This window comes from Anomalospiza imberbis, chromosome 1 (assembly GCF_031753505.1).
Source record: "Anomalospiza imberbis isolate Cuckoo-Finch-1a 21T00152 chromosome 1, ASM3175350v1, whole genome shotgun sequence".
NCBI classification, from domain to species: domain Eukaryota; kingdom Metazoa; phylum Chordata; class Aves; order Passeriformes; family Viduidae; genus Anomalospiza; species Anomalospiza imberbis.
The window spans coordinates 2,252,199-2,277,711 of record NC_089681.1 but is presented as its reverse complement, the minus strand read 5'-3'; the positions used below and the strand labels follow the sequence as shown (position 1 = coordinate 2,277,711).

The following is a 25,513-nucleotide window of genomic DNA, read 5'->3' as shown; positions in this document are numbered from 1 at the left end:
TATATTATCAAAGATATATTACCAAAATGTGGACATTTCTACTTGAGGAGGTGGAGCGCTAACAAAGACATGGTTACAACTACATTAGAAAGAATACAGTAAAGAGGGAGTTTTAGAATTTTTATTTTATTTTTATCTTATTTTTATAATTTTTATAACTTTATGGTTTTTATTTCCTAGGAAGAAAAGGAGGCCACCAAAACAGCCTTGAAGGAGTCCTGATTTTACTCTCAGTTTTAAAGGATAACTCCCAGATCATCGTGGTGACTTGGAAAGAGTCACATGGCTTCAAAGGAGAATTTAACAACCTTCAGCACATCATGGGATAAGGCCACATCCCAAAAAAAGGTTGACTACCACCAGGGCTTCAGAGGAAATGGCTGTGACAAAGGACAGCAATTCAAAGAGTACATTTAATCACTTGCAGTGATTTTCCTCTGACACTAAAACACTTTCCAGCCTGTTGAACATCCCCAAGACGGCACTCAAACTTTGGCACTGAAGAAACAGAACAATCGTCCCATCTACCTCACTCTGAGAGTCACAACACCAGACACACTGTCCCCTCGTACACCTCCCTTCACCAAGAGACAACCACAGATGTATTGCCTTTCTAAGAGTCTGCCCTGCTGGAACATGAGATTTTCCAGCTAAACTGACAAAATATTTATTCTTTAACAGACTTTTACCAAAGTAAACCTCTTGTGCTGTTTTTCAGGTTTTTTTTCCAGACAACACTGATCCAAAATTACCTTGCTTTGACACCACCACCAAGGATAACAGTCAAGTTACACTTTCAAGGAGTTTGGATAACAACAAGAATCAGGCCCTGTCATGTAGGAAACAGCTCTGATGAACTTTGTTCTGTCCTATTCCCAAGAAAACCTCTGAGACTCGGTGGTGGGTTGACCATGACTGGACACCAGGTGATCACCAAGCTGCTCTGTCTCTCCCCTCCTCAGCAGGATTGCAGCAGGGAGGATGAAGAAAATAAGATGGGAAAAAAAACAAAAAACAAAACAAAACAAAACAAAAAAAAAGCAACCAAAAAAAACACCTCTTGGACAAGGTAGAGGCAATTTAATAAGGCAGAAGGTTGCACATGGAAGCAAAGGAAAACAGGAGATTTATTCTCTACTTTCTATCTACAGGCAATGTCCAGCCAGTTGAGATGACTGGAATGATGATAGAACACTCAGAATTTGTGGGTTTTGCTGGATCAGTACAGGCTAGAACAGAAATGGCCACCCCGATCCCCCAAACACCAAGCTCTGCACCCAGAAGCAGCAACATCACCCATGTCCCCACCACACCCAGGCTAAGAGGAATTGCTCTCCACAGAGGAATTCCCTGCTTTAGCTTTATCAAAAAGAACCACACACCTTCCCATGCTGATTTCACTTCAAGTCCACTCACTCCACAGTCCATGGGCACCAGGGTGAATGAGGGACCTTGTGCTGACCTTTGCTTTTCTCCCTCACAACAGCACACGCTCACTGCATTTTTGGGGCTCGATAAGACAGGTAATTCCAGCATTGCCAACTGAAAATATCAGCTGGTAGTGCTGCAGCGATGTGAGAGCAGTTTCTGACTCTGTGTTGCTCCTATAAAGAGCTTAATCCTCCCTTCTCCTGGGGCTACTGATTTATGCCTCAGAGAACCCTCCTGAGCCATTAATCAGTGCAACTGCTCCCTGAGCTGAGCACCAACTGCTCCCTCAGACATCACTGCTCCTGAGGAACTGACACTTCCCAGAGGGAAGAGGTCACTGTGCACTGACTTATTCAAATCTTTTAGACTTACACATATAACAATCTTTTCCAAGTTGAAACTGAAATTTTAGTCATCTAAAGCTGTAGTTGGGCTGGTGTTGTCCACAGTTCTAGCTGAAATATCAGCTTTTTACATGTTATTTCCTTAAACACCTGTGAATGTGACAATAAGTGAAAGAAAAACCATTGATCTGAATCAGTGCATACATTTTTGTGCTGTTTCACAGTTCAAACTGAATGTGCTGAAAAATCACCCTCTTCTGCCAGGTCCTTAGAGGTGTGTCAGGATGGTTTAAGTTTAAAGGAGTTACAAAGCATAAATAATTAGTGTCTTCAAAGTGCTTTGGGAAGCTCAGATCACCGACTTGACATCCATCAGAAAGGTCAGCATTGTGCATTCAGTGGGAGTATCCCATTTTCCTACTGATGGCAAAGAAACCTGAGATGGGATGAAGAAAGCTGCTGGCTGTTCCAAGGTCCTCTTGACTTTGGAATCAAATCAATGAACTCAAGTTAACTGAGCTGCAGGAACTGTCTGCACTGTTAGACAGACTCTTAGGCAAAGGTAATGTGATACATCCTCCCTTCACTCTCTCACAGAGCTCATAACCTGGCATTATATGATACTTATAACGGTCAAAGACCATAAGATGGGCAACAACCATAATGTGAAATACATTAAAACACGGTAACCTGACTGTGTGATGTCCAATCTGCTTGAAGGTTTGTCTCAAGAGTAAACACTCAGAGAAATTCCTAGAAATGAATCTGCCTATTTCCTGGCACTTCTGCCTTTCTTGCCCTGTTATTTCCAGGGATTTTTTTTTTTTTCACAAAACAAAAAATGCTGCACATTTGTGGCAGCACATTTTTATTGTGCTGTCAGGGAAATTATTTAGTAGAGAGAAGTGGAGACATGGCCATTGGAATCAGGAAAGTCTTAAAGAATACAAATGTTAGCCTAATTTAAGAAATTGGGCCAAATAATAAACCCAGGCCCAGTATATATTTCCCAGTGAAAATCCAGGTCTCACTTTTCAGATCTTAAATTTGAAGCAAAAAGTTACTGCAGAATCAGGATGTACCTCAGTCTTCTTGTCAGAGCAACAATTGAGCAGGGATGCCAGGATCTGAGCAATTAATTATAGGCTAAAATACAAGAACTGAAATGACAAGAATTGACACCTGACTCAAAATGTAGGAACTTTTTCAAAGTAATAGGATACAGGGGAAAAAAATATTACAGAGCTATTGATTCCTGATTGTGATGCACAGCAAACACAGCAGCAGTGCCACAGCCAGGGCAGAGGGGTGAATTATTTTAGGATTTCAATGACAGCTGACAGAAATATTATGACCCTTTCAGAGCTTGAAAGATTGAAACAAGGCTGAAAACTCAGCCACTCACATATTAAGCCACATACAGTTGTGTGGTGAAAACAGAGACACCAAGAAAAGCCCTGTGATAACGATTTAAAAAGCAAAAGCAATACCATAAAACAAATCTCTCTGTGCTATGCCTTTATTTACAAAGTTCCTTAGGTTAAATTATTTCTCTGTTCAACACTGAGTAGGAACTGCTGTGCTTTAGCAGCCTGACATAGCCAGGGAGAGATGCACTGGGCAAATGTCAGAATTTCTGCTGTGTGTGTCAGGAGAGGGTATCCAGACTTGTCTCCTGCTTGGAAGGAACAACAGACCTGCAAAGGCCAAGTGCCACAGAGCCACTTGTCAATCTCTCCTTCTCTGCCACCCTGACCCTCACGACCCCCACACGCAGGGTTGTGATGCTGTGACTGCATTTGTTGGTGGCAAGAGGAGCAGCACACAGGGGCAGAGTAGAGCACAAGACACTAAAATAATCCAGCCAACTCAAAAAGCATAAGGTCCAAAAGAAAAACAAACACCAAGGATGGGCTGTGTAAAATCAGCTGTCTGAACCTCATCCTCATTGATCAGGTTACATAAAACACTTAACCACATTAGAAACCCATAAATGAACTATGCAAGGAAAGCTGTAACTGTAAGAGAGGGGAAAATAATCCAAACTAAACCAATATTTTCTATTTTTCTATGATAATTCAATTTAAATTCAAAACAAGACCGTTGCATATTCGAGAAACACACATTTGGAGCCTGATTATTACTTTTTTACATGGACTACTGCCCAATTAAGGAGACACTGTCTAAGATGTTAAATGAGATATTAGAAAGAAAATCTTTACTGTGAGGATGCTGAGGCCCTGGCACAGGATGCCCAGAGAAGCTGTGGCTGCCCCATCCCTGGAAGAGTCCAAGGTGAGGTTGGATGGGGCTTGGAGCAACCTGGGATAGGGGCAGGTGTCCCTGCCCATGCCAGGGGGTTGGAACTGGATGATCTTTATGTTACCATCTAAACTCAGACCATTCTATGATTCTAAGGATTTTATGTCTATCCATTCAAGATTACATGGAGACTGTGATCAGAGTGAAACTCCTCGCTGAGGGTAGTCAGTATTTTACATGTTTAGGATGGTACAAAATCCAAATTATCAAAAAAGGAATGAATCAATGAACATTACAGATTTAATAACTTGTCTCCTGTGTCAGGAAGGCTTTGAGCTTCAAGCTGCTGAATGCTGGGAGAATCTGTTGAGTCACACCCCACAGGATTTAAGGAATCTACATGGCAAAGTGTGTGTGCTCAGTCCAGTAACCTTTATCTGACAGAAATGTCTTGGTAAGGGTGAAGGCACCTTCTGCTGCTTCCAAGAACAGGGCTCAGTCAAGTCATCATTGATTCTCTCTTTCTTGGGCTAATGGGATTGAGAGGATGAAGTTGTTATTGAAAACCACATTTTCCAGCCGTCACACACATGCAGCATCTTTCTCAAAGTTTGTCACCTCCATTTTCTTACAAAGAAGGCTTAAACCTTAGGATTCCAACAGTCTTGATTGTCACTTTGGATAAGTGTGCACTCATGCAAATGAGTCAAAAGAAGGGCGCAGAAGGTCTGTCTAGCTGAAATATTGACACTATCCAAAAAAGCTTCTTTCATACTGCTCCTGCAAACCTTTCCTTTTGAATGGTCACTGATGTTTGATGGAACAGCAAAAAAGAGCAGCTGCAGTGTTGCTCCAAGATGTGCACAATGTGACCCAAAAGTTCCTGGGCTATTTTCCTAAGGTGTCAGCAAACAAATGTACAGACACAAGTCCTCAGGAGTTTCTCTGCATTTGCTGTAGACACTTTCCTCTCTCTCTGCCAGACAAAACTGCCCCAAGGGAGCAGTGACACACTTATGGCAGGGCCCTTGACAGGCAGAGTCAGGGCTGGGAGCTCTCCTGAGCAGCTGCTCTCTCTCTGAGCCAGCAGCCAATGATGGCACAACTGCTTGGGAAATTCACAGGGAAAACTGCTTTTGACTTTGCAAGATTCATCAAGTGATCTCGCCTATGGAAGGAATGGGTTTGTCTGTCCAAGCCATGTCTGATTCGTGGTGCGGGGAAAAAATTCTTCTTTTGAGAACAGCTGTGGATTCAGTATCATTATTGCAAAAGCAGAAACATCAAGTAATTAAAAAACCCCAAAAATGTAAGAATACTTTCTATGCTAATGATAAAAACAGTAAACACTAATCATAGATGTTAATGGCATAATTTCTTTAATTCACTTAATAGTGACCTTCATATTTCTTATCACCAGCCAAGAAAGTTAAAGAAGCCTAATTTTAATATCCTGCAAATGGAATTTAAACCACTGGAATGGAGTGGCTGGGGCTTTTTCTTCTGGTTCCTTACTGATCCAGCATGGAAAATAATTTTGAGGAGATGTTAAGTGGAAGTTCTTGCCATTCTTTACCAAACTTTTAGTGATACTATTTAGTGATACGTCCTGTGCCAACCAGAGTATTTAGTAATTAGTCCCCTCACTTGCTTCCCTCACTTTACTTTGTCTGAAGTCGTGCAAAGCTGGTACACATTAAACCCCAGCTGTTCCTTATCTCCCTAAAGTGTGTAAGAGAACTTCATACAAACCTGTTTCTTGAGGTAATCTTTATATACACCTATATTTTAAAAACCATGGATTTTTTAAAAAATCTGTTTGCATTAAAATTCAGAATAGAATTTAATCTATCATTATGCATACACAAACCCTGAAAACATCCTGTTTTAGAAGTCCTCAAAGCATAAATATGAAATCTGCTGCACACCACTAGGTCTAAGCCAGATTAGGAACCATTTATAAAGGTCAGAAATCATCATTGTTCCAGTATAACTCAATGCAGGTCCTGCCTCCAGTTCTACTGCTGCAGAGTAACTCTTGTTTCAGAAGCTCAATAATTAGTTTCACAACTGATGATGAAAAGTAGAGCATGATGATTTTCCTGGGGCTTTCATTAGTATCTCTAGGTTCACTTCCCTCAAGACATGGATCTCATAACAGGAGATTAATTTTAGTTTTCCAATGCAGTTTTATTGTAAGATTATTTTGTTCTTTGACTTTCTCCACTAAAGGGATTTTGATTAAAATGTGCCTAGACGTAGTCAACTGATGATAAGATTTGTAATTTCCAGTAGATGGGAATATTTAACTATACTAAAAGAAATTGTGTTATATTACAGATTATCCTGATGGAACACATTTCCAAACTAATGCAGAGTAAAAGCAGAGTGATGCAATTAAAATTATTGTAGTTGCTCTAGATTTAAATTACCAGGACAGACCCCTGTTTGCACCCATAAGCAGTGTTTCTTCTATAAAAACAAGATAAAATATATAGAAATTATAGATAGATAGATAGATAGATAGATATGCTATAAGAACATCAATTGTCAATCAATTAAAGGTCCATTTCACCAATATCATCCTTGCTTCAGGACTGGCCAAACACCTAAGTAAAGACTCAAATGTAGCAAAATATTTCTACCTATTTGTCTTAGCAGTGATGTAGGGCTTGTGGTCATCCTCATCCAAACCAGTGAGATGGTTCTTGACATCCTTCAACCATTTTTATTTTTTTTTTTTTTTTTAATTTGTACAGTTCCTTCTTGTACCCAGATTTTAATGACCACAATGTCATGGCAGAAGTGCCAAAGCTTAAGAAGTGTGAACAATCACCTTTCTATGATGGTTTTGAACCAACTCCTTTTAGTTCCCAGTGGAAAGAAGGCATTCAGAAGCCTCATTCTCATGTGGAAGGAGAGCATCTTCAACTGAACCCTTGTTAAACAAAAGAATTAACAAAATATCTCAATCCTTTGTCTTTCCCAAGGGTAGTTTCACAGTAGAGTTGCTGTCTGCAGAAAAAGTCCCATGGCTGCTTTTGGGTTTTACCAGATGGGACCTCTGCCCTCACAGCAGGCACACAGCCCCCCTTTGGGAGGTAGAAAATCTGTAAATCTGATATCGTCTCCTTGAACAATGGCCTGGCAACCTTTTAAAGAAGGAGAAACCCAGACATGCTTTGCATCAGAAAGAGAATATCACAAATAATTGATGAGACATTCTCCCAGGGCAATGAGGGAAAAGAAAGGAAAATAATTTTTTTGTGTCTTATACTTTACATTTAAAGCACATTTGGTTTACAAAATAGACATGGTATAGATGAAACTTCACTAATAGGATGAAGATGCTTGGATATCTCACCTATATTCCTAAGGCTATAGCCCAATCCTCCTACTAGAGACCAATATTCCTTCTAGGTGTAGATCCAGAGCAAAGATCACCAAAAATCCACTTTTATTTTTCATCCCTACTGAAACCTCCAGTTCTTTGTCTTCCTGCTCCTTAGGAGGGTCTCTGGAACATCTCAGAAGATCAAAGCACTTGGGAATACCTCAAGAACTTGGGAACAGCAACATCCTTGGGCTGTTGGATTGCCCCTGACCCTACTCCAGCCAGGAGTCTTTAAAACTGCTTCTGCATGTCTAATCTTAATAATTAGGATCCATTAGTTAGCATTGTTATGAGATTCCTGTAAAATCAAACACGACACAAATAGCAGAGAAAGGATCATATGTTGTTTTGTTGGAATATGATCTTGGTTTAATTTTAAGGTTCCATTAAGAATCTCTCTAATACTCTTTAAAACAGAATATTTTGGTATGCCAGACCTGACTCAGCAGGTGAAGACATTTTTTTCCTTACCACGATCAGCTTACTAAATTGTGTTTCAGGCACCTTACAGAGTAAGATAAAAGACTTGGCCAAAGGGTTTTACCTGTGCAAAGCTCAACCAAGTCAGCGCTTGACAGAGACTGCGATGATTATGACAATGAGCAGCAGAACAGCCAAAGCGATGGAGAGAAGGCAGCACTTCATCTTCCTGGCTCGTAGCTGAGGGGAGAAAGACAAGGAAATTAATTCATGGAGATCAAATCCACTAAGATATGCTATTTTTTCCCATTGAAAGAATGGTTTGGAACAAGCTGAAGCAACATAGAGAATTTCTTTAATTTTTTGGACTGACTTTTCCTTCTGGATAATCCAGATTTCTCCTCCTGGATACAATCCCCTTTGTCTACAATACTTTTTTCCTGCTTAAATCACTGTGTCAAACTAAATTTCCAGGCTCTGCTTGGAGGGCTGAACTTGGGTAAGGCCACTCAGTTTGGTTTTGGTCTAGGGGTGTCAGAGCTGCATCTGGCTGCCAGGAGAAAACTGCCCCCTGTAAGAGAAAAAGTTCCCTCTCCACTCTGCTGTGCAATGAAATTGAGACAAGCACTGACATGGGTATTCACAGGGCAGGCAAATGTGCTTCCAGTGTTAATCACCCTGACCTCATTCAATTTCAGATATGGCAAAAGAGATTCTACAGAATTTTAATTTTGATATCTGTTTCTACTTCAACCTATCAGTCTTCCTAGTAACCTCAGTGGATGTGATGTTGTTTATTCCTATTTAAAATCTTTGCAGATAATTCAATTTTTAGATGGATTGGAAGAAGATTGTTACCATGATCTCGCAGTGTAAGGAGTTCTGGTATCCAATACACACACAAAAGTAACTTCAGAAATCCTTAACTTGGACATTTTCCTTGAGACCAGATCAACTGGTCCTCCAGCCACCAGAGTCGATTACATCATTTTCATGTGACAAACCAGTTGCTTTATTCCAAAATCCTTTACCTTCCACAAAACTGAAGCAACACTTTGACAGGAGAGATGATGTTAACGTTACTGCTGTTATCCACTTTTCCTTCCTGTCCCTAACTGCCGCAATCAGGTCTCCCAGTCTACCTTGGATTCTTCTCTAACTGCTTTACATCACTCTGCACTGCATTTCCCACAGAGCCGTTGCTCCCCAGCTGTTCTGTTCTGTTCTGTTCTGGGGATGTTTTGGTCTCTTACACTGCAAAGGACAGGAGACACATCTCTTCCATTGGTGCTCCAAATCCTGTCCTTCATTCCCTCTCAATGCCCAACAAGCTGGAGAAGCACTTCCAGCAGGGAACAGTGATGCATGACCTGTCCTCTCTTTCAGAATCAACCACCAATCAAACTGTGGTTTTACAAAAGTGTGGATTTGCAGACTACTATTTTTTGCACCTTAAAATGCTGTACTCTCCTGTCTCCCTAGCAGATAATCAGTGAATCATTGTGGCTCTCCATCAGCCTTTCAATCACTCAGATAGATAGGTTTTCTTTGATTTGGATGAGAAAAAAAAAAAAAAAAGTTTTAAATATATCATTCCACATGCATTTGTGAAATTTGTGAAGAGGGATCTTCTTGTCAGACATGCTAGTAGGGAGCATGTGAGGGGACACAATTCCACTTCCCAAAACCCCTACTTTGGAGCACAGATTTTTTCATGCTTTTCTATCAGTTTACTGTGACTGTGGGGGAGAATATGAGTGGGCAAAGTCCCACAGAAATTATTGTGATGGAGGTGAGGCCCTGGCACAGGTTGCCCAGAGAAGCTGTGGCTGTCCCATCCCTGGAAGTGTTCAAGACCAGGTTGGATGGGGCTTGGAGCAACCTGGGATAGTGGAAGGTGTCCCTCCCTATGGCAGGGGGTGGAATTAGATGATTTTTAAGGTCTCTTCCAACCTAAAACATTCTGTGATTCTCTGATTTTCTTTAACTTTTTTTTTTTTCACGCACAAAAGGAGTTTTCTTCATAGCAGATCCTCACCTAACACTTTAATTCCTTCAGAAGAAAATGCAATGCATCCTGAAAGCTCAGCCCATGAGACAACAGATTTGCTACTGCTTCCCCTTTAATTTTAACCTTCATTAGTTCCAAGTCAAACCAGGAAACCTCTGCTTCAAACTGCCAACTTTCAAAGGCACTTGGGTGTCCTTGTTCACTTCTAAAGTCAGAGCCTGTGTTTGGTCAGCAGAGGATGCTAATGGGTCATTTAGCTTCAAGCAGAATTCTCAAATAGTCCATCAAATGCCTTAAAGAGTGCACAGTTATCACTTCACATGGCTTTTCCATAATTCCCTTTGCAGAGAGATTCTCTTCTTTTCCTCTTTTCCAGCATTACAAAGTCTGAGTCACTCTTATTGTGGATTTGCACAGTCTCTTCTCCCTTCCCTTTTTCCTTGCTTTTAACCAACTAAATCATAAACAGACTGAGACTGAAGAGAGGACAGGAGAGCTGCAGCCCAGTCTGAATCCTAGGATTTGGTTCACATTTTATGATCTTATCCTGGCTGGCAAGTCAGGGTAATGATTCCTGCTCTTTAAAATATCTCCTAGCATATTTAGTATAACTGTCCTTCAAAAACCATGGTAGGATTCTCCTGTCTATTCCTAGTTTTGGGGGTTTTTTTGGTGGTTTTTTGTTTTTTTGTTTTTTTTTTTTTTTTTTTTTTTTTTTTTCTTATTTTACATTTCAATAAGGAAAATGTTGAATCCTTTGAGTTGCTTTAGTCTCCAGAGGTAAATCCGTACATGCTGGTGGAGCAGCAGAAGCAGCTTCTGATCCTTTCCTGGACACACCACCTTTCCTACACATCCTGAGGAAGAGTGGCAGGATACCAGCACCCCAGGGTTTTCACTTAGTTAGGAAAATACTGATATATGAGCAAAAGCAGCATGTCCCCTCACTGGACAAGTGCACACCCTGCTTCAGGAAGGGCCTTGAAAGAATCTCTTCAATGAGACTTGACATGAAGATTGGACTTGATGACCTTGGAGGTCTTTTCCAGCCCTAATATTCTATGATTTTACGATACCCCGTGGAGCTCACCAAGCCTATCCTGTGGAGAGGACCAGCCTGGATTTCTGTGAGCTCCTGGGACCCTTTCCCTGCCTTTTTCAGAGGAGAAAGATGCAAGCACAGAATGTGTTGAAGAGATTCTCTTCCCCAGACAGGATCTGCAGACTGTGGTATGAGCACCCTCACTTAAATATTGCATAAATATACACTAATAAACAACATAAATAATAATATTACATCTAACTAACTCTGCTATTATCCCTAGTTTAACTTAACAGAGTCTAATTGCCAAACTGAGATTACAAATGGTGTCTTAATGCCCCACTGCCATTCTTGAAGGACATTGAGAGACAAAAATAAGCACATCCCTTTTAATGAGTTTTTCAAGGCGTTTTTTCAAGAACCCCAAGGTAACATTGCACACTGGTAGCACAGCAACCTCAGAAATGTAAGCATTGAGCAGCGAAGAAATTCCAGAGTTTGTGTTTTCAATGTGTGCATATACAGGGAACAATCTTTGCCTCTCTCTAAAGTAGGATTTCTGCCTCATTCAGTAAGGGAATAATTATTATGCTGTGTACATCATACATGTTTAGAAATTTTACTTATCTATTCAGGTTTTCTTAGGACATCTATCTAAAGTCAGGTTCTCATGAGGCAATGCAAAGCTCTCACTTAATGTAAAGATCCTGATTTTTTTCAAGGAGTTTCCATGACAACAGAATTATATAATTAATGCTTTCCATCCCAAACATCAATGCAATGATTGGGTTATATCCATTTTAAGTGGAGGAAGTAGAGACACATTCCTTGGGTGAAAGTACAGCTGATCTCAAGAGAGTTCTAGTTTTCCCAAGGAATAAAAAAAAAAAAAAAAGAATAAAAAGCAAATGTGATTCATTATGCCACCCCTTGCATCAAAGTTAATCTACACTTACATGGAAATGGAAAACTGTTTCCAAACCTGTAACAGTGTTTCTCATCAGGACAAGTCCCTTACTGCCCGAGACAGACACTACAAGGTTTCTGCCATAATTTTAGTAGTCTCAGAATAGCAAAACCACAGCCACAGAAAAGTTGAGGGGAAAAAAAAACACAAAAAAAACAAAACAAAACAAAAAAAACACACTGAACCGAAACAACCCACAAGAAGCCAAACCAGCTGTAAAATGAATCATTTATGTTACAGCATAATTCTCAGGGAGCTTTGCATTTTTGCAGCATTTCCCACATATGCAACTAAAACGCAGTGGATTTCACTCATCTTTCCCCAGTTCTTTCTCCCCTCAGCTGCTGAGGCTCCTTCTCTCACACTCTGCATTATTCCTGTTCCCTAACTTCCTTGACTTTCCTGGAAGCTCTGAGGCAACGTGACCTCCCCTCAATTCCTACAATGATTGCTCACAGGAGCAATTTTAAGGCCATTTTGCCCAGAATCTTCCACCTGCCCGTGGAGTTAGATGTTTGCAGACAAGACATGCCCAAGATCACTGGCACAGCAGATGGATCTACAGCTGAAGGGCATTTTTGGTACAAACTAAATTTGGATGGTCCTCACCTCAACTTCACAGAGTATCCAGAAAACCTGAGGCAATAACTGTTTTGTTGTTTTGGTTTTTTTTTTCCCCGGAGACCTGGAGGCTTTGCCAAACACTCCTAGAGGTCACAAAAATCTGTGGCTGTTTTCTCCATCTTTTCCTGTTAAATTGCAAAACTCTGTCCGCATTCCAGGAGATGCTGGCATTTAACAAAACCTCCCAAAACCCAGATTTTTTTTCTCAGGGAAACGTATCCTGGAACTCCACCTTGGAAAGCACTGACTCCCTTTAATTATCTGTTAAAATGAGTACTTAAATAGAGATAGAGAAATCAACGCAACAAACAATTTCAGGCTGAATTTGGGAAAAGTTCAAAGCTACAAGATTATCTTCTGCTGGAAAATGTATGAGAAATAATTATAAACCCACTATCTGATTTAATTTTAATTATCTTAGCTTATTCTAAACCTTGAATGCTATGCTGCAGCACTGCTCTGGTTTTATAGCTCTGTCCCAACCTGTTGTAAGTCCATTTCCCCTAACACCTAGAATTTGTTGATTAAATTGAAGCTAATCTATTTTCATTGTACACATTTTCCCAAGATGAAAAGAATGCAACATGGGACCTAAAAAATTCTAATCCTGTAGCAAGATGTAATGGCTTTTTAGTTATTTTTTCTGGGCTCTCAGGGTTTTTTAGCAAAATAAGTAAAGATATATTTTAATCCTGACAGAGGCTCTTTAAGCACACATGTGAAATAAGAGTGAAAATCTGGGAAGGAATGAGCAGGGCTATTTAGGGACACAGCTGAGAAGCACTTTATATTGACAGGCAAACTGGATGTGACTGAGCCTGGAAGAAACCTTTCCTTCATTGTTTCAAAAAATTAAGCTGCACTTCATATTTTACAGCCTAGAAGATATTTATTTCTTGGGGGTGAAATGTTTAAAAATATTTTAATTAAGTCACAACAGATAGTTAAGTAATTAAAACCCATTAAAGCCCATTATGGCTCCAGGCCCAGAAAAGTAAGTTTCATCTTGGAAATTTCTAAGCAAACACATTTACAAGGAGGGAAAAAAATTATTTCTTGCTAAGCATTCAAAAACTAGTTGAGGTCAAGCATAAATAATAGAAGAGGCTAAAGGAAACTGTTTTTCCAGTATTTATATTGAATGGAGAAAAAACAACATGCAAAAAACACTTGATTCACACATAGAAAAGCAGCATTGAGCTTCTCCACCCTTTGTGCATTGATTACATTATGGACTATAAGGCAGTTATGGACTGTAAGGCAGGAGTTGAGATTTCTCAACTGCTTCCACAAAGGAGGTGAAAATCCCTAGAAACAGGAATTTTAGTTCAGGCAGGGATTTGTACTAGAGCAGCTGCTCTATTCTGGGAACATCAGAGCATATGACACCACTTCAGAGCAGAGTCACGCCCTACAACTCCATGGCTGGGGAGTTTTCTAGGTCTTCTGCAGGACAAAACTGGGCAGGTTGCTTTCATTAGAAATTAATTAAATTAATCTCTCCAGTATCCCATCTTTGTTCCATCACTCCCAGGTCTCAGCCCTGGCACTGGGATGAAGATGAAGACAGTAACCAAAGAGCTTTGACCTAAAGGGTTAACCCAAGATAACCTGACTCTGTCTCTCCCTTCTGCAATGTTAAAAAATATAAATATTCATAGAAAATTTGGATTGTTGAGGCTGGAAAGAAGCTCTAAGATCACCAAGTCCAACCTTCAATCCAGCAAGCACCACCACGTCCACCATTAAACCCTGTCCTCAAGCTTCATATCCACAGGTTTTATACACTTCCAGGAACACTCATTCCACCACTTCCCTGGGCAGCCTCTTCCAATGCTTCCAAAGCTTAGGAGTAAGGACTAGGAATAGGTCTGGAAATACCCTGAGCTTTTCAGTTTTTCTGTATGGGCAAAAATCTGTCTCTTAGTGAAAAATGACCAGTTTTCCATTATCATTCCTTAGGTTATTATGGTAAGCAAGCAAAAATCTACCCATATACTCAATGCCAACAGACTCAATAAAATAATCCACTTCACTTACAGAAATGCTTACCCATATTTGAAACACAATTTTAAAATAAAGAACAATTCATGAAGCATTTTTGAACAGAGCCAGGAGTGCAAGAACTTCTGAAAGTACAATTCCATGACTCAAGCAAAAAAAAAAAAAAAAAAAAAACATTGCAGACTAATCTGCTCTGGAAATTTATTTCCTGCAAACCCATTCAGCAGATAAAAACCAAAAAATATTAAATTTAGCAACCACACAACAGCAGCCTCCAGTTATCAGGTCAGGTCTTTTTAAGGGCCTCTTGGGCAGTGAAAACCCATCCTGATTAATTTTCAAGTGCTGCTTCCTTTATTGTAAGATTAACAAATCTGTTTGACATAAAATGGTTTATTTTATATGCAAATCTCTGTAGAGAGTTTTGTGACATTAAAGAGGTTCATACAATTTTGTTCACCCTGACCTCAGAGGTCATTTGGAATTTCATGAAAGCATTTGTCTATGCTTTTAATATGCATTTTGAAAGCTAATTTGAGGTCTGCTGGATTGAGAGCCCAGGTTCTTAATTATGTTTGGACGTGTTTATACAGAGATGATATTAGAAGTCTGAAGCTGCTGTCATTCCAGTGGACACTAGCAGAAGCTCTGCTGAAGGCTGGGGAGTTCTCATGGGAGAGGAAAAGAAAATATTGGAGCAACACAGCAGAAAGTCAGACGTTGTAGACGTGTGGTTACCTCCAAGAACTATGTAAACATACAGAAGGGAAAAAATCCCCTTACACTTGCAACAGTACTACTACTAATATTATTATTAATTACATATTCCATTTGCATTGATAAGATCCCTTAGCTAAGCCATACACAATCAGCTCTGATAAGAGAGTAAACACTCTGTGTTATTGCAGTGGAAGGGAGGAACATGACTTTTAATGTGTGTACAAATTAAAATGCACTGACCAAATTTGGTGACCTTTATGGTATGGCTTCCTTATAGAGCTACAATGAATTTGCTATCAAATATCACTGCTTCTGCAGGCAGGCTAGAAAAGGCCAGGAATATTATTAAGCACTTACAGTGTTTTTAAATGAGAACAAAGTAGACAAGTTACATATGCATAAAACCCAGAAGATATGAGAGCAACAGGGAAAGGCCAGCCCAGAGCAGCAAGGAAATAGATCACTTGGCTTTGACATATTGTTTTTGGGCCTTCACTTGCATGACATTTGGACTGATTCCACGCTTTCCTTTATGATGTGTCTATGTATTTGCTGCTTTCCACTAATTCTGTGCAGTTTTCCTATCCCTCAAAAGTCTCTTCATGATCCCCTCCTCATTAATTAATTTTCTTTGCATACATCTCTAGAAGTGTTCAAGGACAGGTTGGATGAGTCTCTCAGCAACTTGGTCTAGTGGAAAGTGTACCCATGGCTGAGGGAATGAATTGGATGATTTTTAAGGTCCTTTCCAGCCCAAACTATTCCATGATTCCACATGTTTCCATGATATAACCCAGGTGAAGCCAAGTGCCATCTACAGGTATGATTCCTCAGCATAGTCTACTGCAAGACTGTATTTTCTGCCACTTATTTAGCCAGGGACAACCATCCAGGATTAGATTTTCCATGCCTGGAATCTACCCCAAACTATTTTTTTTAAATGAAAGTGTGCCAGCCAAATCAAAGGAGAAAACTATTTAAAAAAGTTCCAAGTATTCCATCCTGAAAAAGACAATGGAAATATTTTCTCTAGTCCCTCCCTGCTTTGGGGAAAAATCACAGAATCACTGAGGTTGGAAAAGACCTCCAAGACCAACAAGTCCAACCTTTGGCCGATCACCATCTTGCCCACTAAGCTGTATGGAGAAGTGCCTCATCTGCTTGTTTTTTGAACACTTAGAGGGATGTTGAGTCAACCCTGTCCCTAGGCAGCCTGTTCTAATGCTTGACCACTCTTCCAGTGAATACATTTTCCCTGATATCCAACCTGAACCTGCCCTGGTGCAACTTGAAGCCATTTTCCCTTGTCCTGTGTAAGGAAGAATAGGGAGAAAGGGGAATGTCCCTTTGATGAGGGTCGTCATTTTAGTGTTTCTGGGAAATTTGTCTCATTTTAGGAAAGATATGACTTCTCTCAAGCCCTTGCTCATGTACACTCTTGACTCATTCAAAATTTGTGATAGTTTTCACCATCTGCCACATCTATCAGGATGAGGATGGCAGCACAGTGCTTTCTGTGTTGGCTTGCCTAAAAGCTGACAGGGGCTGATGTTGAGCCTATACACACAGATTTAATTGCTGCATTTTCTACCTTCTGAATGCTTGAATTAGCAATCTTAATATTCCCCTAATACACTTGTTTTTCTAATGGCTGAGACATCATTTGTAATAACACATGATAATGGCTTACATTTCTAGCATGCCTTTCAAGACAGCAAACCTCCAACGTGATTTAAAAATTCACTCTAAAGAGGATTATCTTTTTACCAGCTCTGGAATGAAGCCACCTACCTCTGGCAGCTGTTTGAGTTCTACACAGCAGACCCAGCCAGCAATTTAAAGCAGGTAATGACTGGTGTGTGCACCTGAAACACCAGAAACTGCATTTCCCAAATCAGAATTCACCCAATGTAGCAAAACAAATTCTTACACTTTCATAGAAACCACCCTGAGATGCTTAAAAGCCCCACACAGGCAGATTCAGAGAGAACTTAACTCCCCCAACAACTCAAACCGAGAAACACTGCAAGGGAGCAGAGCAGAGAGAGAATGATTTGACCACATTAAAGCTGTGCAGTGCTCAAAGAAAATCTTCCTGCTGAGCTGTGTTGATTTGTTAGATTATATTATTTTATGAATGGGACTACTTGGAAGGATTGTAAATGACAGATTTTGGCTCATTGAGCTGCCAATCTCAGCATTTTGAGCCCATTAGTTCATCCAGCTTTGGACCAACCTCACTTATCTGGTCTGTACATCATCAGTTTCTCTTTCAGGGCAGAAAGTCCTAATTCTTGAACCTGCTCAATCTCTGCCCCCAAAAACACTTGAGTCCTCCCAGTACTGGCTCCTTTTGCCAACAACAAGTAGGTCAAACTTTGCAGAACTTAAAAGGACCAGAGCCGAAAAAAGCATCTAGTCTGGCTTAACTCTGATGAGACTCTGATCCAAATAATTTAAGAATTTCTCCTCACTACCCTGTGTATAGGTGCAAAAAAGAATATAGATGAAAATTCTAATAAAGACAAAATGCTTTACAGAAGAGTGCAGCATCAGCCATGAAGGATCTTTTGAACATCCTCAACAATGTCAAATAAAGAAAACAAAGGTACTTGCAGGGGGTAGTAAAAAAAAAAAATCACAGAATCATTTGGGCTGAGAAGGACCTCTAAGGCCATGAAGTCCAACCAGCACTGCCAAGGCCACCACTAATCCATGTCCCATTTTAAATCCTGCCAGGGATGGTGACTCCAACACTTCACTGGGCAGCCTTTTCCAGGGTTTGACAACCCTTTTAGTGCAGAATTCTTTCCTAATATCCAACCTAAACTTCCTCTGATGCAATTTGAAGCCATTCCCTCTTCTTGTACAACAATTTTGTTCATGCTGGCACTGAAAGAAAGGTTTTCTGTCTTCAAGGCACTTGAACTTAAACTTGCCTTCAAATCTCACCAGTAATAAAAATAAATTAGTGCAAGTCTTCAGGCACCAAACAACAACCTGAAGATCCAAGCTGGTCTGACCCTACCACCAGAAGGTATCTGTGTACCTTAGTGGAAGTCAGTACATTACAGTAACTGATACACAAGAAGCTCCTCCCAGCCCTAGGAATTACAAGTAAAACCAAATTTTGGAAGGGGTTCCATGAAGTACCATGCCATTAATGCCTCAGAATGTCAGTGTTAGGAGCTGATGGATCTCCAGAGCAAAGATGTCACAGAACCATAATAGGCAGTGTCTAGTGTCTGTGTTTTCATTAAATTTATTGATACAATTGGGATTTTTTTTTACTGTTCCCATTGATTTAATATAAAACATTACTTCTTACTAACTTTGCCCACCACTATCACTAACATCACTACTACCTTTACTACTACTAAAATACTCCCATCATCATCATGTCAAACAGTGCTTGACAGGCACAAACTACCCTGCATTATTTTGTAACATCATAGAACACTGAATTTTTAATAGACTTCTAAATATAGTAAATTGTTTTTTTTTTTCCTGGTACCAAAATCCAAAGATTGCAGAAAATATTTACAAGCACCCACCATGTCCCTGCTGATCTCTTGTACCCTGCAAGATACTTGGGAGCAGAGGGCTAAGGAAGAGTGAGAAAATTACATGGAGATCAGGCATGAAAACCTTCCTTTTGGAAAGTGACAAGGTATCTGCTAGGAACTCAAGGAATTGAGTTCCTATCTCACACCTTGCCTAATGCAGACTGAAATCTATTTTACTGCTTCTTAAACCCATGTATACTTTTACAAGTGTGTCTTCACCTGTTCAAAGTAGAGCTGAGACATAAAAGCTGAGAATCTTTAATTGCAAAATGACAAAAGGATATTTCCATTTTACTACTTACTTGTACGTCTATCATAAAAAAAGAAGTGGATAAAGTCACATCTAGTGTAGCACCAGTAAAATTAAGCAGAAATAGAGCCTCTATATCATTTTATTGGGTGGCACAGAATTAAATTTGAGGCAGCTTGATTTTCTCTAGAAGCCATGGAGAACTGGTTAGGCTGTCAAAATACCTGATCTAAGCCTTTGTTTAAACCCAAACAACTTCTTCAAGATTTGAAGAGTATTTTGACTCTCTACTGTTTTTTCATTTTCATTTTCCTGGAGGATTAAATGCACAAATGGTAGGAGGTGGACTGAGTTGATATTGAACTTCTGACTGCAGGGGAAAGCACCAAGTATTGGAAAATCTTGTGTGAGACAGTATTCTCCTGAGGTTTGCTGCTCAGGTTAACAGATGGAGATCCAGGGAAAGTCAAAGAGCAGAGCTGAGGACTTGTAAGAAGAGCATTTCAATATAAACACCAAAAAACAATCTGAAAATAGCAAGCAATGAGGGGAACTGTACAGGTAGATATAGCACTATCCATCCTTTTCTCATTAAATTGTATTGAGGCCATTTATTAGTCATTTAACTTCTTTAATCCTCATTTTCCATGTTATAACATCAGGGATGTGACTTCATTAAATAAATAGAGCAAAAATAGTGACCCCTGTGATGATGGAGCCATTACTTGCCAAGATCAACACACAAACACCATTTTTTAAAAATAAATGGTTTTTACAGGGATGGATATTTTTGGTTTTGTTTTAGGTTGTTTGGTTTAGTTTGTAAACTGATTGAGTAATTTCTAACTTAAAACCTTTAAAATCTTCTGGGATGAAAGCCTTTCTCTTTAATCATATAGTCACACAACAGAATTATGGATATGGCACTGGAGCTCATATTACAGAGGAGTAAGTTTTTGTCCCTTCCTTCATCTCTCAAACAACCATTCTAAGGTCTTGGCAGCATCCTTAAATACATCCTAAAGTGGAGCTTGGTCTGATCTGAGCTAAGGGGGACAATGAATATGAAAGCTGAGAATGACCAGAGGTCAAAACGTTTCACTGTTCCTCAGTCCCTGGCAATGAAACAGCATTCAGATCATCCTGAATTATTCACTGCCATCAAAGCTGAGAGTTCCCTGCCTCTATGTCAAAATCACGGCGTAATTGCAAATTGTAATGGATTCTGAATGAAACGGATGATTGTAACAAACAATGGAATATCAGCATTGCTTCACAAATGGCTTTGGAGCCTGACCTTGCTGGTCAGAATCACAGCTCCTGTGTCTAGGCAGAGACTTGTCAGCTCCGCCAGCACAAAGGGCCCCTCACATGAAGAGTGTAGGAATAACTCGACTGTGATAGACAACATAATAGAGCTCTGGGAATGCCACAAAGCACAGTGCCAACAGTCTGTCCTACAGAGCATATCAATCCCTCACAGCAATGAGAAGACAGGCTGGAAAAGAAAGAATTAAATTAAATCACGGGTCTGTAAGGGTGGAGATGAAAACAGTCTTTATGTTTGGGTTTTACGTCATTGCAAGCATGGAAAGGGGCAGAAAGCAATGAAATGTATTAAATCCAACATATCTTTGTGTATAGGGTTTCTGCCATGGTGCCAGTTTGGAGCCAGATTCACATTAGAAAGCTCATCCACTCCATCCATTTATGTTGTGGAAGGAACAAACAACCTGTAAACATTTCCTCCAATTAACAGAACAGCAGAGAGATGGGATTCTCCAGAATGGTAGAACCCGGGACATGCAGCCAAAAGGCCATGTGTCACTCAACAATAACCAACTTTTAGCCAAGAAAAATTTAAGTAACACACCATCTAAAGAAAATATTCTTAGAGGTGCACAGACAACACAACAAATTAATAAACTGCCAACTAAGTTAAGTTAAAAAGGGGTTTATGTAGTTCAATTTGTTATGACATAACTTTCTTAAAACATGGTGAGTGGTTCTCCTACACTGCTGAGAAGATGAGGACATTAATCACTTTTTAGGATAAGGCTGATCTGAAAATCCTCCCAAACTTATCGACAAATTCTCCCAAAGTCCTGAAAACTTGACTGAATGAGTGGTTTGAAGCTCTGAGAAAGTTCCTAAAGTAGTTCTGAGCACTTCCACCTAAACTGAAACCTCCATGGGAGATTATGCCCTGGTGCTATTTGGAGAACAACTCAAAGACAGACATCTCCAGGGAGGTCCCGCTTATGGAATTTTTTTGAGGTTGACATTGAAGTAACCAGATATTTTTGAAGAGTATGGAGAAGCAAAGGGAACCTCTGAACTTGTGAAGTGTCCCAGCTTTTCTTTACACACAGCTGATCAAAGCTTTTAACTCTATATCCCTTTTCTCCTGGCATCTATGACAAGAGCTTAAATAGTTGAGCTCCACGTGGGGAAAAACCCATATAGATATCTGTATGGATGTGTGTATATTTTCCCCTCACTGCTTGTCAGAGCCTCTGTACTTAGCATATTAATTTATCAAATTTAACTTTTTAATGCTAGCTCCTTTAAGTCATTAGAGATCCTTTTCTCATTATAATCCTCTTATTTGGTAATCAGTCTGAGCCTGTCTGTATTTTTTAAGAATATTTTAAAGTTTCTGGTAAAGATCAAGGGAAGTTTTCTCTTGCTCTAGTTCACAAACTCCAACTTATTATTAGTAAGTGGTTCAGTGCAACACTTAGACCACAGTTGTTTTTTAGCACTTCTCTCTCATCCTTTATACAACCATATTATCACAGAACTATTTAGCCTGAAAAACCCCTCAAGGATCATTGAGTTACAACCATTATGAATGGAAGTGTTACTTTTACATGCATTATGGCTGTTGAAAGCTGACCAGAGAAGAGATGGAGGAATGGAAATGGATATGGCAAAGATGGTGGTAACAGCTACTGTAATGTGCTTCAACTGGAGGAGCCACCAACAGACCTTTTCCCTTCATGAGTCATTCCTAAAATTAGTCATAAAGCATTTCTTAATGCTCTTTCATTTGTCATGTAGGACAGTCTTTGCACAAGATGTCTCAGAAGATAAACTAATCTCAGGGCACCAGGCAGATATTACACCATGAGCAACAAACTCCCAGCCACCTCTGACTCAAGTTTCTATTTCTAAAGACAAATAAATCCACCCCTCACCATTACCACCCTTCCTGCTGTTCACTAGATGTGCTTCAACAGCCAGAGAAATCATGAATTCATAACTACATCATATACCAGTTTGAATGCATTAAAGAAATTCCTCATAATCCCTTTGGATCTCAGCAATGGGGCACAGTGAAACTCCCTGAAACAAAGGGCCACAATAGACTGCAGAATTTTAAAAGCTCCCCTACACCCTCTGTGAGCTTTCAAACTGGATTTAAGATAGAACTTCATTTATTCACTTCAAGCAAAAAGCTGTAGACAACAAGCTGTTTATGCTTTTCCCTCAAATTTAATGTTCACAGGGGGAGGGGAGAAAATAAGAAAAGTAGTGTAAAGGCAGTCCCACATCAGCAAATCTCTGCAACCAATTAATTAAACAATTATATTAGCCAAGCCTTCACTTCTGACATGGCACAGCTGACATTAATTGGGCCACAATCAAGATAGTAATTCAGGTTAATTGGATTTCCACTGTCAGCAGCTATCAGCTTGTTTCAATATGCTGCTGTCATTTAAGAATAATTAATCATGGATGACTTTATTGGATGACACTGGTTGACAGCTGATGGTGTGGTGATACTTGAAAAACTTGGTGATTGCTGCAGGCTTGGGGAAGGGGAAATCTGGATTCCTCTAGAAAGATTTTTGTGCTTCCATTGCATGTTGAGACCCAAAATGTGCTGCATGAGGTGTTGAGCTGGTGATAAAAAGAGGGGGCTGGAGAAAGAGTGAGCCCTTCCCATGGAAACAGCACAGCAAAAGGTCAGAGGGATGGGCAAGGTCCACCACCTTCAGGCACTCAGGTATTGTTTGGCTCTTGATGCAGCAGCACAGGATTCAATAAAACACCCAATGCATGTGCTGCAGGAGCAGAAATGTCAGCCTTCACCTGGTGTTGCTTTTCTCCATTCATAGTAGGCCATTACTCTGGCTAACACTGGATAATATAATTTATTCAATCTGTTGTCAGAACGTCTGCAAAAAATGTCAAGGAACTGATGGAGCCAAGTCTTTATTTGTTAATAACTTGAAGCAAGAAAAAAAAAAAAGAAAAGAAAAAAAAGGTGATGAAATTGTTGTGGGGAAGTAGGGGTGGGAAAAGCTAGAAATTAAAGTGTAAGCTGAAAATAGTTTAGAGTGTTCCATGAGGGGTAATAGGAATACATTATGCCTCTGAAGAAAAAAAAAAAAAGCAATTTAAACTTGAGGAAAGAAAAAGCTTTAGCACCAAGTTCTATTAGACTACATAATTATTCCCCAAAGGGGAAAATATACATATATATTTAAAAGTAAAGTACGATTTTAGGTTATTCACGACAGAGTGCTAAAAAAAAATCATACCAGACGTGGCAACACTACTTTGACAGCTGGATGGAGAAAATTTTCCATCAGAAATATGATGAATTTATTGTGTAACTGCCAGAAACCAGTTCAAGATGGATGGAGTAAACAGAATCAAATTTCTAAAGGAAAATTTGACACCATGGCTGATGAATTTGGCTCCCTCAGTTTTACCAAAATATTGGACAAAAAATGATTGTGTGCCCTGCTCAGCAGAGCGCAAATTCCCATTTTGGAGATATTTTCTTACTGTCAGAGAAGTCTGATGAGGCAGAAGCACCCATTAACCAAAGCTGGGCAGAAGAAGCCATTAATTGTCACTTCTCTCCAAAATGGGTCTGGCACTGCTGTAGGTACGAGAGCAGCACACAGAAGATTTTTTACCTTCTGGGGGTTTCAATTCAGAAATTCTGCAGGATTTTATTTAATTAATTTATTTAGGCATTCTCCAGCATTTTATTTAATTTATCTCCACAAATTCTCCAATTCAATTCAGTGAAATTCTCTGACATTTTACCCTGTATTATAGCCAAGACCTTGTTGCTTTCTTTACCTTATTTTCTTGGGAAATTCCCAGGTTTACAGGCTGCTTCTCTGTCAGGATGCAAATAAGCAGTCTGTTGGAAGCTAGGAAAAATCCTTGTTGAAATCCAACCTAGCCTGAACAATAGGAAAAACTATCTAAATTTTTTTGTCTTTTTTTGTGTTTCGCATGACTGGGCACATCAAAGGAGGTGACTCCTTGTGAGATCCCACCTGGAACACTGTGTCTAGCTCTGGGCTCCTGAACACAAGAAAGGTTTGGACTTCTTGGAGTAAGCCCAGAGCAGGCCACAAAGATTCTCTGAAGACTGGAGCACCTCTGCTGTGAGGATAGGTTGGAAGAATTGGGATGATTTAGCTAGGGGAAGAGAAGGATTTAGGGAAGCCTCATTCCAGTACATTAAGGGGGTTTTTAAAAAGAAGGGAGAGGGACTTTTGAAATGGACAGGTAGATCAGACAAGGGAGGATGTTTTTTAACTGAAAGAGGAGATATTTATGAAGAAATTCTTTACAGTGAGGGTGGTGAAGCCCTGGCACAGGTTGCCCAGAGCAACTGTGACTGCCCCATCTCTGGAAGTGTCCAAGGTCAGGTTGGATGGGGCTTGGAGCAACCTGGGATAGTGGAAGGTGTCCCTGCCCATGGTAGGAGGTGGAACTGGATGATTTTTAAAGTCTCTTCCAACACAATCCATTCTGTGTCTCTTATTCAAACCATGCAGTAGCTGGCTGCCATTAAAAGAGGAGTGATTGGGAATGTCAATGACCAGCTTTGCTTAGCTCACTGTTGAGTTGTTGGGGGTTTTTTAAATCCATAATCCTGCTAAATCTTAGCAAAATTCCTTATTAAATTGTGGGTGTAATCTAATCAGGGAGCTCCTGAATAAATAGCCCAAAATGCTGTTCTACAAGTGAATGTTGCAAACGGTTGATGCTTATCAGATTATCTGTGGGATCATTGCTGACAGATAAAAATTCAATCTGAAGCTACATGTTTTTTTAAATCTTTTTTTGTCCTTCTACACATATCCTTTAAAAGCAGGATTGATGTGCTCTGTCACTGTCAGTAGCCTGTAATTTGCAGGAAAGCAGGTATTCTGTTTGTCAGTCCTTTTCCTGCTCCCAAGTGCTCCAAAACTTCTTTGCCAGATTCAATCACATCTGAGAGAGAAATGAAGCATCTAAAGTACTTCTCTTCTCAGGATACTGCATGCCTTGTAGAGAAGACACCTCCTTCTCTGGTTAGGCAGAATTTAATTGCTTAAACAGCAAATAATGCAGTTTCTGGAAATACCATGTTCGTTCAATTTTTTTTACAATGGAGCATAAAAGGGAGAAATGCAAGAAAAAGATAAAATTAGGGCGAGAATGGCCACAGTTGACAGCA

At 39.8% G+C, this 25,513-nt stretch overlaps 1 protein-coding gene across 11 annotated transcripts in view; it reads right to left on the bottom strand.

Moving 5' to 3' along the window:
• TSNARE1 (t-SNARE domain containing 1) overlaps window positions 1-25,513 on the bottom strand; it is a 451,241-nt gene that overhangs the window by 50,596 nt on the left and 375,132 nt on the right. For all 11 annotated transcript variants that reach the window (XM_068176547.1, XM_068177290.1, XM_068177204.1 and 8 more), the window contains one exon: window positions 7,976-8,091. In XM_068176547.1, coding sequence (XP_068032648.1) covers window positions 7,996-8,091 — 96 coding nt within the window. In that variant the 3' untranslated portion in view covers window positions 7,976-7,995. The remainder of the gene's footprint in view (window positions 1-7,975; window positions 8,092-25,513) is intronic.